The sequence below is a fragment of the Numenius arquata genome, unplaced genomic scaffold (genome assembly GCF_964106895.1).
Source record: "Numenius arquata unplaced genomic scaffold, bNumArq3.hap1.1 HAP1_SCAFFOLD_1591, whole genome shotgun sequence".
Lineage (NCBI taxonomy): Eukaryota > Metazoa > Chordata > Aves > Charadriiformes > Scolopacidae > Numenius > Numenius arquata.
In genome coordinates, this window is record NW_027415486.1 from 1 (window position 1) to 14,850 (window position 14,850).

Genomic DNA, 14,850 nt, shown 5'->3' on the forward strand with positions numbered 1-14,850 from the left:
GACCCTCCTAGCGTCGGGCGGGTTAGTCCCGCCCTCTTCTGAGGTGATTCTTCCTCCCATTGGCTCTCGAGGGTTGGTCCCGCCCCCTTCTGAGGTGATTCTTCCTCCCATTGGCTCGCGCGGTGCGGCATGCCGTGCGCCTATATTTCCTCCCATTGGCTGTCGCCGGTTCGCCCCGCCCTCCTCTGAGGTGCTTCTTCCTCCCATTGGCTCCCGCGGCTTCGCCCCTCCGCATTCCCTGGGGTGACCGTCTATTGGCTCTCGCGGGTTCGCCCCGCCCTTTCTCTGAGGCAACTCGCTCTCCTATTGGCTCCCGCTGCTTCGCCCTTCCCCCCTCGAGGGGGGGGCTCAGGCAACGTTCCTTCCCATTGGCTCTCCCGCCGCTCACGTCCCGCCCCCTCTCTGAGGCGATCCTCCCCTCTATTGGCTGCTCCTCCTCCTTTCCCCCCCCCACCTTCTCCCCGGGCTCCCATTGGCCGCGGCGCGCCCCGCCCCACCACGTGACCTCCCGCCATGCCCCGCAAGCGGCCGTTCAGCGCCAAGCGGAAGAAGCAGCAGCTCCGCGATCGGCGCGAACGGAGGCGGGGGGGGTGAGCGGGGGCCGGGCCGGGCACCCCCACAACCCCCGGCCGGGGTCGCTGGGTCCCCCCCCTCACCCCCCCATGTGTGTCCCTCCCCCACCCCCCTCCCCGTTCTCTCCCCGTAGATGCCCCGGCAGGGCCGGACTCGGGCCCGGGCAGCCGCAGCGGGAGCCGGGAGCGGGACGGCGGCGATGCGGCCCCCGGGGAAACGGGGGAGGCGGTTCTTCTTCCTCCTCCTCTTCCTCCTCCTCCTCCCCGTCGCCACGATCCCGGCAGGTTCCGGCTGCAGCTGGGGGGGCCGCGGGCCGAGGCCTTAGCGCGACGCCGGCGGCGGGCTCAGGAGGAGGTGCTGGAGCTGCTGCCCGAGGCCGCCCTGGAGCTGGACCCGGACACCCTCTACGGCCCCGGTAAAAGGGGCGGGTAGCGCGGGGGAAGGGGGCAAATACGCCGTTGGGGGGCGGGAGGGGGCGGGGGGTAGGAGGTCCAGGGGGGGATGGAAATGGTCCCTTGGGGGGGGGGTTAAATGGCCCCGGGGAGGGGTAAATGGCCCCCGGGGGGGGTAGGTGGCCCCTGGAAACGAGTTTAGTCGCCCCTCGGGGGGGGTTTAGTGGCCCCCGGGGGGGTGTTAAGTGGCCCCGGGGAGGGGTAAAGGGCCCCTGGGGGCGGTAGGTGGCCCCTGGAAACAAGTTTAGTCGCCCCTCGGGGGGGGTTAAGTGGCCCCGGGGAGGGGGTAGGTGGCCCCCGGGGGGAGGTAAATGGTCCCGGGGGGGTGTTAAGTGGCCCTGGGGAGGGGTAAATGGCTCCTGGAAACAGGTTTAGTGGCCCCGGGGGGGGATAGATGGCCTTCAGGGAGCGTTAAGTGGCCCTGGGGAGGGGTAGATGGACCCCGGGGAGGGTAAATGGCCCCCGGAAACGAGTTTAGTCACACCGCGGGGGGGTAGATGGCCCTCGGGGGGGTTAAGTGGCCCCGAGGAGCAGTAAATGGCCTCTGGAAACAGGTTAAGTGGTCCCCGGGGGGGTTTAGTGGCCCCGGGGTGGGGTGGTAAGTGGTCCCGGGGGGGTAAATGGCCCCCAGAAATGAGATTAGTCGCTCCGTGGGGGGGTTAATTGCCCCGGGGAGGGGTAGGTGGACCCTGGAAGAGAATTTAGTGACCCCAGGAGGGGATAGATGGCCCTCGGGGGGGTTAAGTGCCCCTGTGAGGGGGGTGAATGGCCCTCAGGGGGGAGTTAAGTGGCCCCTGGGGGGGGCAATTCCCCCCTGGGGGGGTAGTCCCGGGGCCGGTGGGACCCACGCTGCCGGTTGCCAGGGCTGGACTTCCCTCGCCGCCCCCCCTGGAGCTTCGCCATGAGCCCCGAGGAGCTGCGGGCACGGGAGGAGGCGGCGTTCGGCACCTTCCTGCGAGCCCTGCAGGAGGGGGGGGAGCGCCCGGGGGGGGGCCAGGACGAGGAAGGAGGGACCGTGGCCCCCTTCGAGCACAACCTGGAGGTGAGAGGGTTGGGGGGGGGACACACACTGCCGGGGGGGGGTGTTTAGGGACAAAGGGGTGACGGCGCGTCCCCTTCTTTAGACGTGGCGGCAGCTGTGGCGGGTGCTGGAGATGTCCGACGTCATCCTCCTCATCACCGACGCGCGGCACCCGGTGAGCACGGGGGGCTGCGGGGCAGGGGGGGGGACACACAAACGGGCGTCCCCTCCCGGCTGCGGGTGACCCCCCCGCCCCCTTCTCTGTCCCCTCCCCAAGGCGCTGAACGTGCCACCGGCGCTGGCCGCCCACGTGACGCGGGAGCTGGGGAAGGGCCTCATCCTCATCCTCAACAAAGTGGATCTCACCTCCCCCGCCGTGGCCACCGCCTGGAGCCACCTCCTGCGCCGCCGCTTCCCCACCGCCCGCGTCGTCCCCTTCACCTCCGCCCCACACCGCGGCCCCGCGCCCGGTAGGCACCCGTGGGTGGGTGGGTGGATGAGGGGGTGACACGGGTCCCCTCGACACCCCCCCCCCCCCTCCTTCCCCACCCCAACCCCCTTTGTTTCTCCCCCCAGGGCTGCAGCGGCGGCAGAGGCGGGGGGGTGGCTGGAGCCGGGCTGTGGGACCCTGGCAGCTGCTGGAGGCCTGCGAGAGCGTCGTGGGGGGAGAAGGTGAGCACCCATGGGTGCCCCGCTCACCCTCTCTGCCCTCCCCGCTCCCAGCACCCATGGGTGCGGCCTGTAGATATGGGGTGGGGTCTCCCATCCGCTCCCTGTGCGGGGCAGACCCTGCTTAGCTTCGTAGGGGGGTGAACCAAGGCTGAGGGAAGCCTCTGGTAAGGGGGGGGGTGTGTGTGTCCCCATGTCCCTTGGGGAGTATGTCCTTGTCCCCCCTGGCTGCTGGGAGTTGTCCCTGTTTCCCCTGCGTGTTGGGGATCCCTGTGGGTTTTGGGGGGTGTCCCCATGGCCCGGGGGGTCCTTAATGTCCCCTGGGTGCTGGCTGGGGGGTCCCTGGGTGCTCGAGGTGGGGGTCCCCGTGTCCCCTGGGTGCTCAAGGGGGGGTCGCCGTGTCCCCTGGGGGTGGGGGGGATGTCCCTGTGTCCCCTGGGTGCTGGCTGGGGGGTCCCTGGGTGCTCAAGGGGGGGTCCTTATGTCCACTGGGTGCTGGTTGGGGGGGGTCCCTGTGTCCACTGGGGATGGGGGGGATGTCCCTGTGTCCCCTGGGTGCTGGTTGGGGGGTCCCTGGGTGCACAAGGGGGGGTCCCCGTGGGCTGTGGCTGTCCCCTGGGAGTGGGTGAGGGATGTCCTTGTGTCCCCTGGGGGTGGGGGGTGTCCCTGTGTCCCCGGGGGGCTGTGGCTGTCCCCTGGGGGTTTGGGGGGGTGTGTGTGTCCCCTGGGGTGTCCCCCACATCACACCCCCCCCTGCTTGCAGTGGACCTGAGCAGCTGGCGAGCGCGGCTGGAGCGGGCAGCGGCGCAGGGGGAGGAGGAGGAGGAGGAAGAGCAGCAGCAGCAGGAGGAGGAGGAGGAGGAGGAGGAGGGTGACGGTGACGAGGAGGGGGCGGCGGTGGCCCCCCGGCAGTGGGAGCGCTACCGGCATGGCGTCCTCACCCTGGGATGTGTCGGTGAGGGGCGGGGCTTCGCCGAGGGGGCGGGGCTTCGGGGGAGGGCGGGGTCAACGAGGGGGCGAGGCTTGGTCATGTGGAATTAGTGGGTGTATGGGGGCTGAGGGGGCGGGGCTTTCGTGGCAGGGGGCGTGGCCTAGAAGGGGTGGTATTACACTGAGGCTATGGATGCTTGAGGGGGCGGGGCTAGCAAAGGGGGCGGGGCTAGGCCATGTGGAATTACTGGGTGAGGGTGGAGGTGTCACAGGGCGGAGCCAGAAAATGGGGTGGGGTCTGAGGGGTGGGGCTTTGTGGAAGGGGGTGTGGCTTCATAGTGAGTGGGCTTGGAACGGGGGTATTACACTGGGTGAGGGGATAAAGGTCTGAGGGGGTGGGGTCTATGAGGATGGGTGGGGTTTCACGGCAGAGGGCGTGGCCTGGATCAGAGGTGGTTATCCTGAGGGTATGGAAGGCTGAGGGGGCGGGGCCAGCAAAGGGGGCGGGGTCAGTGGTGGGCGGGGCCTGGATCTGGGGTATTACACTGGGTGAGAGGATGGGGGTCTGAGGGGGCGTGGCTTCGCGGCAGGGGGCGTGGCCTGGAATAGTGGTGGTACACAGCGTATGGAAGGTGGGGGGGCGGGGCCAGCAAAGTGGGTGGGGTCAGTGAGGGGGCAGGGCCTGGAAACAGGGGTATTACACTGGGGGAGGGTTTGGATGTGTGAGGGGGCGGGGCCTGGCCAAGGGGTGCCTGAGGGGGCGTGGCCAGTGAAGAGTGGGGTCTCAGGAGGGGCGGGGCTTCAGCAGGGAAGGGTTTCATTGGCAGGGCTTTATGGGGGGGTGGAGCTAATGGGGGGCAGAGCTAACAGGGAGGGGTGGGGCTTTAGCCAGGGGGTGGGGCTTATGGGGAAGAGGGGCGGGGCTTCACCAGAGGAGGGGGTGTGAGAACCTGGCTACCTGGGGCTGTGGCCACATGGCAAGGGGGTGGAGCTTATGTGGAGCCAGGAGGTAGGGGCGGGGCCTGCCTGGGGGGTGGGGCTTATGGGTCTACCCCTGCCCCCTGTGTTAAGTGTACAGCAATGCTTGGGGGGGGGGGGGGTAGGTTGGGGGTGTGTCCTGCTGCGAGGGTGTGGCCGGGGGGGCGTGGCTTGTCAAGGGGGGCGTGTCCTGACCCTCCCCTCCCCCCCCGCAGGCCTGCCCAACGCCGGCAAGTCCTCGGTGCTGAACGCCCTGGTGGGCCGCAGCGCCGTCAGCGTCTCCCGCGCCCCCGGCCGCACCCGCTACTTCCAGACCCATTTCCTCACCCCCCGCGTCCGGCTCTGCGACTGCCCCGGCCTCGTTTTCCCCTCCCACGCTCCCCCGGCTCTCCAGGTGGGTCCCCCAACCCCCAAATCCCCACCCCCTCCCCCTCAACCTGCTGACCCCCCCCCCCAAATTGTGTGTCCCCCCCCCAGGTGCTGGCGGGCGTCTACCCCATTTCCCAGCTGCAGGAGCCCTACACAGCCGTGGGTTTCCTGGCCTCCCGCCTCCCGCTTCCCACCCTCCTCCAGCTCCGGCCCCCGGCCGCCGCCTCCGGCTGGACCGCCTGGGACATCTGCGAAGGTGCGTCGCTTTTGGGGCCGTTTCCCTCAAAATCGGGCTTATTTTTTTTCATTATTAATGTTTTTGGTTTTTTTTTCTTCCTCCCTTGTTTTCTCTCAGCCTGGGCGGAGAAACGGGGCTACAAGACGGCGAAGGCGGCTCGCAACGACGTCTACCGGGCGGCCAATAGCATCCTGCGCCTGGCGGCCGACGGCAGGCTCCGCCTCTGTCTCCGCCCCCCCGGATACTCCGCCCAGAAGGGTAAGCCACGCCCCTTTTTTCCCCTTCCCCCACCCTCCCTTCCCCCTTCCTGAGGCCTGGACTGGGGGTGGGGCTGAGGGGTGTCACCCGGGTCCCCTCACTGTCCCCTGTGCCCCCCCCAGATGTGTGGGAGCAGCACCCCGAGACGGCAGCCCTGGGGGCGCTGCTGGAGAGGGGAGACCCCGGCGCCCGAGGCTCCGCCCCCCCTGGGGAGGGGTCGACCTCAGAGGAGGAGGAGGAGAGCGAGGAGGAGGCAGAGCCTGGGGAAGGCACGCCCCCTACCAGCACCGCCCCCAATCCCTTTGCTCTGTTGGGAGAGGATGAGTGTTAGCCCCGCCCCTCGTGGGGGGGCGGAGCTAACGGAAGCCCATGCGCTACCATATATGGAATAAAGGGAGGTTTATTTCTGCAGCCGCTGTTTTCTGATTGGCTAGGCGTGGTTTGCGCAGGGACCAATGGGATGCAGCGTTGCTGGGTGGGGCTCAGGCCGGGCTGTCTGCTGGGGCGGGGCCTGTGAGGGTGATAACCCCACCCCCTTCCTTAGCCCTGCCCACCCTTGCCCTTATTTGGATTGAGCCCCCCTGTGGTTGACCCCACCCACACCCCCTTGAGTCGGCCCCACCCCTTTTCCTCCTGGCTCCACCCACAGCCATTACCCCCACCCCTTGGATTGGTCCCTACAGGGATGGCCCCGCCCCCTACTCACAAGCCCCACCCTCCCACTTAGTCCCACCTCTCCAGGCCCCGCCCCCAAAGCCCCCTTCTCCCCAGGCCCTGCCCCCCCAAGCCCCCCCTTCCCAGGCCCCGCCCCCTCACTCACCAGTGGGCGTGGCCTGGCCGAGGGGGCGGAGCTCCCGCTGGCAGAGGAAGTGGCGCCGGCGGCCGCAGCTCCGGCACCTCAGCACCGTGTGGGGCTGCCCCCCCCCTGCGGGAGGGACGCAGGCATCCACCTCAGCCCCACGCCTTCCCCCCCCCCACACCCTTCCCCCTTCCCAGGGGCATCCCCTAAGTGTCCCCAACCCCCCGAGGGGGATGACACCCACCCCGCAGGCGCAGGGAGCCCCCGGCCCCGGGCAGCAGCAGGGAGCAGCAGCGGCGGCAGATGGTGCGTTTCACCGAGGGGGCCCTGGGGGGGGGGGAGAAATGCACACACGGGGAGGGGTAAGGTCCACCCCGACATGTGGGGTGTCCCCCCCCCCCTCCCAGTGTCGTCCCCCCCTCCCAGTGTCCCCCCCCCCCAGTAGCTCACATGCGCAGGACGAGGCGGCGGGCGGCCCCCCGCTGGGTGCTGCAGTAGAAACGGGCGAGGGCGGGGCTGTGGGGGAGCACCCAGTGCGCGGCCTGGGAGGGGGGACGCACACACACACAGCTGCGGACCCCCCCCTCTGCTGCCCCATAGCCCCCCCTTAAACCCCATGGACCCCATAGCCCCTTTTCTATGCCCCCTCCCCCTGCCAGCCCCATAGTGCTCCTCCTGTGGCCCCCCCAGCCCCATAGCCCCCATCCTGTGGCCCCCCGTGGCCCCATTGGCCCCCCCAGACACCCCTTAACCCCACCCCCAGGGCCCCCCCTGGCCCCACAGCCCCCCTCCTGTGTCTCCATAGAGCCCCATTGACCCCCCTAGACACCCCTTAACCACCCCCAGGGCCCCCCTGGCCCTCCTCCTGTGGCCCCCCCAGACACCCCTAGCCCCCCCCCCCCAGTGCCCCCCTGGCCCCACAACCCCCTTCCTGTGTCCCCCCCAGGGCCCCCCTGGCCCCATAGCCCCCCTCCTGTGACCCCCCCTAACACACCTAACCCCCTCCTATCACCTCCCAGGCCCCCCCCAGCCCCATAGCCCCCCTCCTCTGACCCCCCAGGCCCCCCCTGGCCCCATAGCCCCCATCCTGTGGCCCCCAGGGCCCCCCTGACCCCACAGCCCCCCTCCTGTGTCTCCATAGAGCCCCATTGACCCCCCTAGACACCCCCTGAGCATCCCCAGGGCCCCCCCAGCCCCCTCCTGTGTTCCCTCCAGCCCCACAGCCCCCCTCCTCTGGCCCCCCAGGGCCCCCTGTGGCCCCATTGGCCCCCCCAGACACCCCTTAACCCCACCCCCAGGGCCCCCCTGGCCCCACAGCCCCCCTCCTGTGTCTCCATAGAGCCCCATTGACCCCCCTAGACACCCCCTAACCATCCCCAGGGCCCCCCCAGCCCCACAGCCCCCTTCCTGTGTCCCCCCCAGGGGCCCCCTGGCCCCATTTGGCCCCCCCAGACACCCCGTAACCACCCCCAGGGCCCCCCATAGCCCCCCTCCTGTGACTCCCCCTAACACACCTAACCCCTTCCTGTCACCCCCCAGGCCTCCCATAGCCCCCCTCCTGTGACCCCACAGCCCCCCACCTCTGGTCCCCCATAGCCCCCCTGGCCCCATTGGCCCCCCCAGCCCCCCCTAATCCCCCACAGCCCCCCTCCTGTGACCCCCCCAGACACCCCCTAACCACCCCCAGAGCCCCCCCCCCCCGCCCCATAGAGCCCTCTCTGAACCCCATATAGTCCCCCCCAAACCCCTCAGGACTCCCCCCCTCACATCATAGGGCCCCCCCCAAAGCCCCCTCTCAGCCTCACTGACTCCCCCAGGACCCCTCAAGAGCCCCCCCACCCCCGGAGCCCTATAGGACACCCATAACCCCCCCTGCCCCCCCCATAACCCCTTCCCCGGACCCCTGTACCCCCCTCCCGGCCCCCCAGGGCCCCCCCCGGACCTGGTAGAGGAAGCTGAGCCTCTGCAGCGCCTCCCGATCCCGCACCGGCGCCGCCATCTTGTCCCCGACTGGCCACGCCCCCCATCCCTCCCGCCTCACTCGGTGGGCGGGGCTGAGCCTCCCATTGGCTGCGCTCCCCCCGAGGGGCGTGGTCTCCCCGCCCCGCTGAAGGAGGCGGGGGGAGGAACCACCAACGCGGGCGTGCGTGTCGTCACTTCCGGCGCCGGTAGAAGCCGTCACTTCCGGCGCCGGGCGCGGCGGTGAGTAGAGGTGGGGGGTGGCCGGGACCCCTCGGTGGGGTGAGCCCTATAGAGCCCTGCCCCGCTATAGGGGACCCCTATAGCCACCCGGAACGGCCTCCTCACGGCAGGGCCTGCTCCACAGAGCCCCTTTCTATGGGGCCTCCCCTCTAGGGACCCCCCTATAGCGACCAGAAACAGCCTCCCCCCCGACAGGGCCTCCCCTGTAGGGCCCGTTCCTATAGGGAGCCACCCTATGGGGCCCCTTTCGATGGGGCTTCCCCTATAGAGACGCCTATAGCCGCCCAGAGCAGCCTTCCTCCAGAGGAGACAGGGCCTCCGCTATAGGGCCTGTTCCTATAGGGCCGCTTTCTGTGGGCCCTGCCCTATAGAGATCTATAAGAAGGGCACCTATAGGGCCCCTACTTACAGGGACCCACCCTATTGGGCCTCTTTCTATGGGGCCTCCCCTATAGGGACCCCTATAGCGACCAGAAACAGCCTTCCCCCCACAGGGCCTCCCCTATAGGGCCTATTCCTATAGGGAGCCACCCTATAGGGCCCCTTTCGATGGGGCTTCCCCTATAGGGAGCTATAAGGAGCGCACCTATAGGGCCCCTACTTATAGGAATCCACCCTATAGGGTGCTTTGCTATAGAGTCTCATTCTATAGGGACTGTCCTATAGGGATCCCTATAGCGACCCGGAAGGGTCTCCTCTATAGGGTCCCTTCCTATAGGGCACATTTTATAGGGCCTCCCCTACAGGTGTCCATTCTCTAGGGCCCATTCTATAGGGTCTCCCCTATAGGGTCCCTTCCTGTAGAGCCCGTTCTATAGGGCCTCCCCTGTAGGTGTCCATTCTATAGGGCCTCCCCTGTAGGTGTCCATTCTATAGGACCCATTCTATAGGGTCACCCCTACAGGGTCCCTTCCTATAGGGCACATTTTATAGGGCCTCCCCTACAGGTGTCCATTCTTTAGGGCCCATTCTATAGGGTCTCCCCTATAGGGTCCCTTCCTATAGAGCCCGTTCTATAGGACCTCCCCTATAGGTGTCCATTCTATAGGGCCTCCCCTATAGGTGTCCATTCTATAGGGCCCATTCTATAGGGTCACCCCTATAGGGCCCATTCTATAGGACCTCCCCTACAGGGCCCCTTCCTATAGGGCCCATTCTATAGGGCTTCCTCTATAGGGCCCTGTAGGATCAAAACCCAGCCCCCACATAGCCCCAGAATTCCCATAAATGGCCTCAAAAAGCCCCCAAAGGGCCCCAAACCAGCCCCGTTGCCATGGCAGCGGCGCCTCCCACCCTGGCCGTTTTAACGGAATTTGGCTGTTTTCACCCCAAAACAAACCGGGGGGAACCCTCGTGCTGGCGCCTGGGCCTCGCTTCCCGCCCAAATGACATCATCGCCTTGACGGAACCGAGGGTTTTTCTCCCCAAAAATCTCGTAGGAAGGAACCGTGCCGGTGCCTCGACGTCGCTTCCCGCCGAGATGACGTCATCGCCGTGAGGGAATCGGGCTGTTTTCACCCCAAAACCTCTTCCAGCCCGCACCCTCGCCTCAGCACCGCTTCCCGCCGAGATGACGTCATCACCTTGACAGAATTGGGCTGTTTTCACCCCAAACCCCCTTCCAACCCCCCAAACCCCCTTCTGACCCCCCCAAACCCCTTTGTGACCCCTTTCAGACCCCCCCAAACCCCTTCTAACCCCCCCAAACCCCCTTCTGACCCCCAAAACCCTTTCAGACCCCCCCAAACCCCCTTCTGACCCCCCCAAACCCCTTTGTGACCCCTTTCAGACCCCCCCAAACCCCTTCTAACCCCCCCAAACCCCCTTCCGACCCCCAAAACCCTTTCAGACCCCCCCAAACCCCCTTCTGACCCCCCCAAACCCCTTTGTGACCCCTTTCAGACCCCCCCAAACCCCCTTCTGACCCCCCCAAACCCCTTTGTGACCCCTTTCAGACCCCCCCAAACCCCTTCTAACCCCCCCAAACCTCCTTCTGACCCCCCAAAACCCCTTCTGACCCCCCCAAACGCCCCCCCCCACCCCCCGCTCTCCTGTTCCCCCTCCCCTTCCCCCCCCTTGAGGTGGGACCTTTCTTTGGCGGGGGGGGGTGGGGAGGGAGGGGGCGGCCGCCATGGCGGGGGCCGACCCCCTGGAGACGCTGCAGGTGGAGGCCAGCTGCTCGGTGTGCCTGGGCTACCTGCAGGACCCCGTCATCATCGAGTGCGGCCACAATTTTTGCCGCCGTTGCATCACCCGTTGGTGGGCTCACCTGGCCCGGGATTTCCCTTGTCCCGTTTGCCGTAAGACCAGCCGTCACCGTTCCCTGCGTCCCAACCGCCAGTTGGGCAACATGGTGGAAGCCGCCCGTCAGCTCCGCCGGGGTCTCAAAAGGAAACGGGATCAGGAAAACCGTTGCCCGGCCCACGGCCAAGAGCTGGCTCGTTTCTGCCGGGAGGATCAGACCCCCCTCTGCCTCCTCTGCGAGATCTCTCACCCCCACCGCGCCCACCGCCTGCTGCCCCTGGAGGAGGCCGCCCTGGAGTATAAGGTTGGGGGGGGTTGGGGGGAAAAGTGAAAGTTTCCGGGGGGGGGGGGAGGAGGGTTTGGGCTGGGGTTCCTCCAAATCGCTCTTTTCGGCCCCAAATTCTTCCCCAGAACCATCTCGGCCGGGGCTCAGCCCCATTTCTGGTCCCTGAAGGTGGGATTCAGCCCCAAATCTGTCCCCAGGGCTCCTCGTGGAGGAGGGTTTGGGCTGGGGTTCCTCCGAATCTCCGTTTTCAGCCCCAAATTCTTCCCCAGAACCATCTCGGGGGGGGTTTGGCCGGGGCTCAGCCCCATTTCTGGTCCCTGAGGGTGGCATTTGTCCCCAAATTTGTCCCCAGGCCTCTGGATTCAGCCCCAGATCTGTCCCCAGGGCTCTTTGCGGAGGATGGTTTGGGCTGGGGTTCCTCCGAATCGCTCTTTTCAGCCCCAAATTCCTCCCCAGAACCATCTTGGCCGGGGCTCAGCCCCATTTCTGGTCCCCAAGGGTGGCATTTGTCCCCAAATTTGTCCCCAGTGCTCTGGATTCAGCCCCAAATTTGTCCCCAGGGCTCTTTGTGGAGGAGATTTGGGCTGGGGTTCCTCCGAATCTCCGTTTTCAGCCCCAAATTCTTCCCCAGAACCATCTCTGGGGGGGTTTGGCCGGGGCTCAGCCCCATTTCTGGTCCCTGAGGGTGGCATTTGTCCCCAGATCTGTCCCCAGGGCTCTGGATTCAGCCCCAAATCTGTCCCCAGGGCTCTTTGGGACGGAGAGAAAGATTGGGGACAGGGGAAGGACTTGGGGATGGAGGAAGGATTTGGGGACAAGGGAGGGATTTGGGGACCGAGACAGGATTTGGGGATGGGGGCAGGATTTGGAGACAAGGGAAGGATTCGGGAACAGGGACAGGGTTCGGGGACAAGGGAAGGATTTGGGGCCGGGGGCAGGATTCGGGACTGAGGGAAGGATTTGGGGACTGGGACAGGATTTGGGGACAGGCAAGGATTTGGGGATGGGGGCAGGATTTGGAGACAAGGGAAGGATTCGGGAACGGGGACAGGATTTGGGGCGGAGGGAGGGATTTGAGGACGAGGGAAGGATTTGGGACGGAGAGAAAGATTGGGGACAGGGGAAGGACTTAGGGATGGAGGAAGGATTTGGGGATGAGGGAGGGATTTGGGGCGGAGGGAAGGATTGGGGACAGGGGTATCCCATCCCGTGTGTCGTCCCCCTCTTCCTCCTCATCCTCTCCCACCCACCCCACCCCTCAGGAGAAGCTCCAGCGCTGCCTGGAGCTGCTGGAGCAGAAGCTGGAGGCCGTCGCCAGCTGCCGAGCGCGGGAGGAGAAGAAACCCAGCGAGCTGAAGGCAGGTCCCCAGCGCCACCGGGGCAGGGAGGGGACACACACACACACACACCCCCCATCCCAGTAACCCCCCCCCGCAGCGCTCACCGGTGCCTTTTCCCGGCAGAGGAAGGTGGCCGCTCGGCGGGAATGCATCGCCCGGGAGTTCGAGGAGCTTCACCAGCTGCTGGAGGAAGAGGAGCGGCTGCTGCTGGGGCGGCTGGAGGAGGAAGAGCGGGAGATCCTGCAGCGGGTTCAGGCCAACCTGGCGCGGCTGGGGGAGCGGCGGCGGGCGCTGGGCGCCCTCGTGGCCGAGCTGGAGGAGAAGTGTCTGCAGCCGGGGGCCCAGATGCTCCAGGTGGGGACGGGGACAAGGAGGGGGGGGGGGGACACAGGAGGGGACAGCCCTGTCCCAGTCCTTCCCTCCGTCCCCGAATCCTTCCTTCCCTCCATCCCCAAATCCTCCTTCCCCATCCCCAAATCCTCCTTCCCCCCGTCCCCGAATCCTTCTCTCCATCCCCAAATCCTTCCCTCCATCCCCAAATCCTTCCCTCCGTCCCCGAATCCTCCTTCCCTCTGTCCCCGAATCCTTCCCTCCGTTCCCAAATCCTCCTTCCCCCTGTCCCCAAATCCTTCTCTCCGTTCCCAAATCCTCCTTCCCTCCGTCCCCAAATCCTCCTTCTCTCCATCCCCGAATCCTTCTCTCCATCCCCGAATCCTTCCCCTGTTTCCCAAATCCTCCCTTCCCTCCGTTCCCGAATCCTTCCCCCCCGTCCCCAAATCCTCCTTCCCCCCGTCCCCAAATCCCTCCTTCCCCCCCGTCCCCGAATCCTTCCCCCCGTCCCCGAATCCTTCTCTCCATCCCCAAATCCTTCCCCCTGTTCCCCAAATCCTCCCTTCCCTCCGTCCCCGAATCCTTCCCTCCGTCCGCGAATCCTTCCCTCCGTTCCCAAATCCTCCTTCCCCCCCATCCCCAAAATCCTCCCCCCCCGTCCCCAAAATCCTCCTTCCCCCCCGTCCCCAAATCCCTCCTTCCCCCCGTCCCCAAATCCTCCCTTCTCTCCGTCCCCCAAATCCTCCCTTCTCTCCGTCCCTAAATCCTTCTCTCCATCCCCCAAATCCTTCCCCCTGTCCCCAAATCCTCCCCCTGTCCCCGAATTATCCTTCCCCCCATCCCCGAATCCCTCCCCGGTCCCCAAATTCTTCCTTCCCTCCATCCCCAAATCCTTCCTCTGTCCCCCAAATCGTCCCTCCCCCCGTCCCCAAATCCCTCCCCTGTCCCAGAATTTTTCCCCCATCCCCGAATCCCTCCCTCCCATCCCCAAATCCCCTCCCTCTGGCCCCGAGTCCTTCCTCCGTCCCCAAATCCTCCCCCTGTTCCCAAATCCCTCAATCCGTCCCCAACTCTCTCCCTCCGTCCCCGAATCCCTCCCCCGGGTCCCCTGAATTCCCCCTCTGCCCCCCCCCCCCCGCCCAGCCCCGAGTCCTTCCATTGGTTTTGGGGAACAGGATCCCTGGGGATGGGGACTGGGATTGGGGATGGGATCCCCGGAGATGGGACTGATCCCACCCCAGAGATCTACCACACCTAACCCCCCCTTTTTCCTTGTTCCCCCCCCCTTTTTCCTTGTTCCCCCCCCTTTTTCCCTTGTTCCCCCCCCCTTTTTTCCTTGTTCCCCCCCCCCTTTTTCCTTGTTCCCCCCCCTTTTTCCTTGTTCCCCCCCCTTTTTCCTTGTTCCCCCCCCTTTTCTTCCCCCCCCTTTTCTTCCCCCCCCCTTTTCTTCCCCCCCCTTTTCTTCCCCCCCCTTTTCTTCCCCCCCCTTTTCTTCCCCCCCCTTTTCTTCCCCCCCCCTTTTCTTCCCCCCCCCCCTTTTCTTCCCCCCCCTTTTCTTCCCCCCCCCCTTTTCTTCCCCCCCCCTTTTCTTCCCCCCCCCTTTTCTTCCCCCCCCCTTTTCTTCCCCCCCCCCTTTTCTTCCCCCCCCCTTTTCTTCCCCCCCCCCTTTTCTTCCCCCCCCCCCCTTTTCTTCCCCCCCCCCTTTTTCTTCCCCCCCCCCCTTTTCTTCCCCCCCCCCCTTTTCTTCCCCCCCCCTTTTCTTCCCCCCCCCAATTTTCCTTCCCCCCCCCTTTTTCTTCCCCCCCCTCCTTCTCCCCCTCCCCCTTTCTTACCCCCCCCTTTTTTTTCACCCCCCCCTTTCTCCCCCCCCCCTTTTTCCCCCCATTTCAGGACATCAAGGACAACCCTGGCCAGGTGAGAAACCCCCCCCGGCTGCTCCCTCCCTCTCTCCACGCTTCATTTTTGGGGCAGAAAAGCAGGATTTGGGGGGACCCGCCCGTGACCCCCCCCGTCCCTCCCTCCCCCGGCAGATGCGAGGCGGCGACGGCTCCCGTGGAAGATCCCGTTTCCGTCCCCCATCGAACTGGAAAAAAACTTCTGCAGTTTTCCCCGGCAATATTTCACCCTCCGGAAAATCACCCGCCGCCTCATCGGTGAGAGG

At 66.3% G+C, this 14,850-nt stretch overlaps 3 protein-coding genes across 3 annotated transcripts; 2 read left to right on the forward strand and 1 right to left on the reverse strand.

Annotated features, from left to right (window-relative positions):
- The first annotated feature begins 513 nt into the window (after positions 1-513).
- GNL1 (G protein nucleolar 1 (putative)) lies at positions 514-5,898 on the forward strand. The gene is made up of 11 exons (XM_074167737.1): positions 514-587; positions 705-988; positions 1,889-2,067; positions 2,150-2,221; positions 2,324-2,516; positions 2,623-2,718; positions 3,479-3,670; positions 4,839-5,017; positions 5,101-5,248; positions 5,348-5,488; positions 5,611-5,898. The coding sequence occupies exons 1-11, from the start codon at positions 514-516 to the stop codon at positions 5,817-5,819; spliced, it is 1,767 nt and encodes a 588-aa protein (XP_074023838.1). The 3' UTR covers positions 5,820-5,898.
- Positions 5,899-6,300: 402 nt separating this feature from the next.
- On the reverse strand, positions 6,301-8,289 carry RPP21 (ribonuclease P subunit p21). The gene is made up of 4 exons (XM_074167736.1): positions 8,230-8,289; positions 6,738-6,829; positions 6,532-6,614; positions 6,301-6,413 (listed from the first exon to the last, which is right to left on the reverse strand). Exons 1-4 carry the CDS (start codon positions 8,284-8,286, stop codon positions 6,301-6,303), a joined length of 345 nt encoding a protein of 114 aa, XP_074023837.1. The 5' UTR covers positions 8,287-8,289.
- Positions 8,290-10,620: 2,331 nt separating this feature from the next.
- On the forward strand, positions 10,621-14,842 carry LOC141478753 (E3 ubiquitin-protein ligase TRIM39-like; the record flags this gene model as incomplete). Its single annotated transcript, XM_074167738.1, is given in 6 exon segments — positions 10,621-11,037; positions 12,282-12,377; positions 12,483-12,708; positions 14,576-14,603; positions 14,720-14,762; positions 14,764-14,842. Coding segments are annotated over 6 exon segments (889 nt in total), but the record flags the coding sequence as incomplete, so codon positions are not given.
- Between the last annotated feature and the right edge of the window lie 8 nt (positions 14,843-14,850).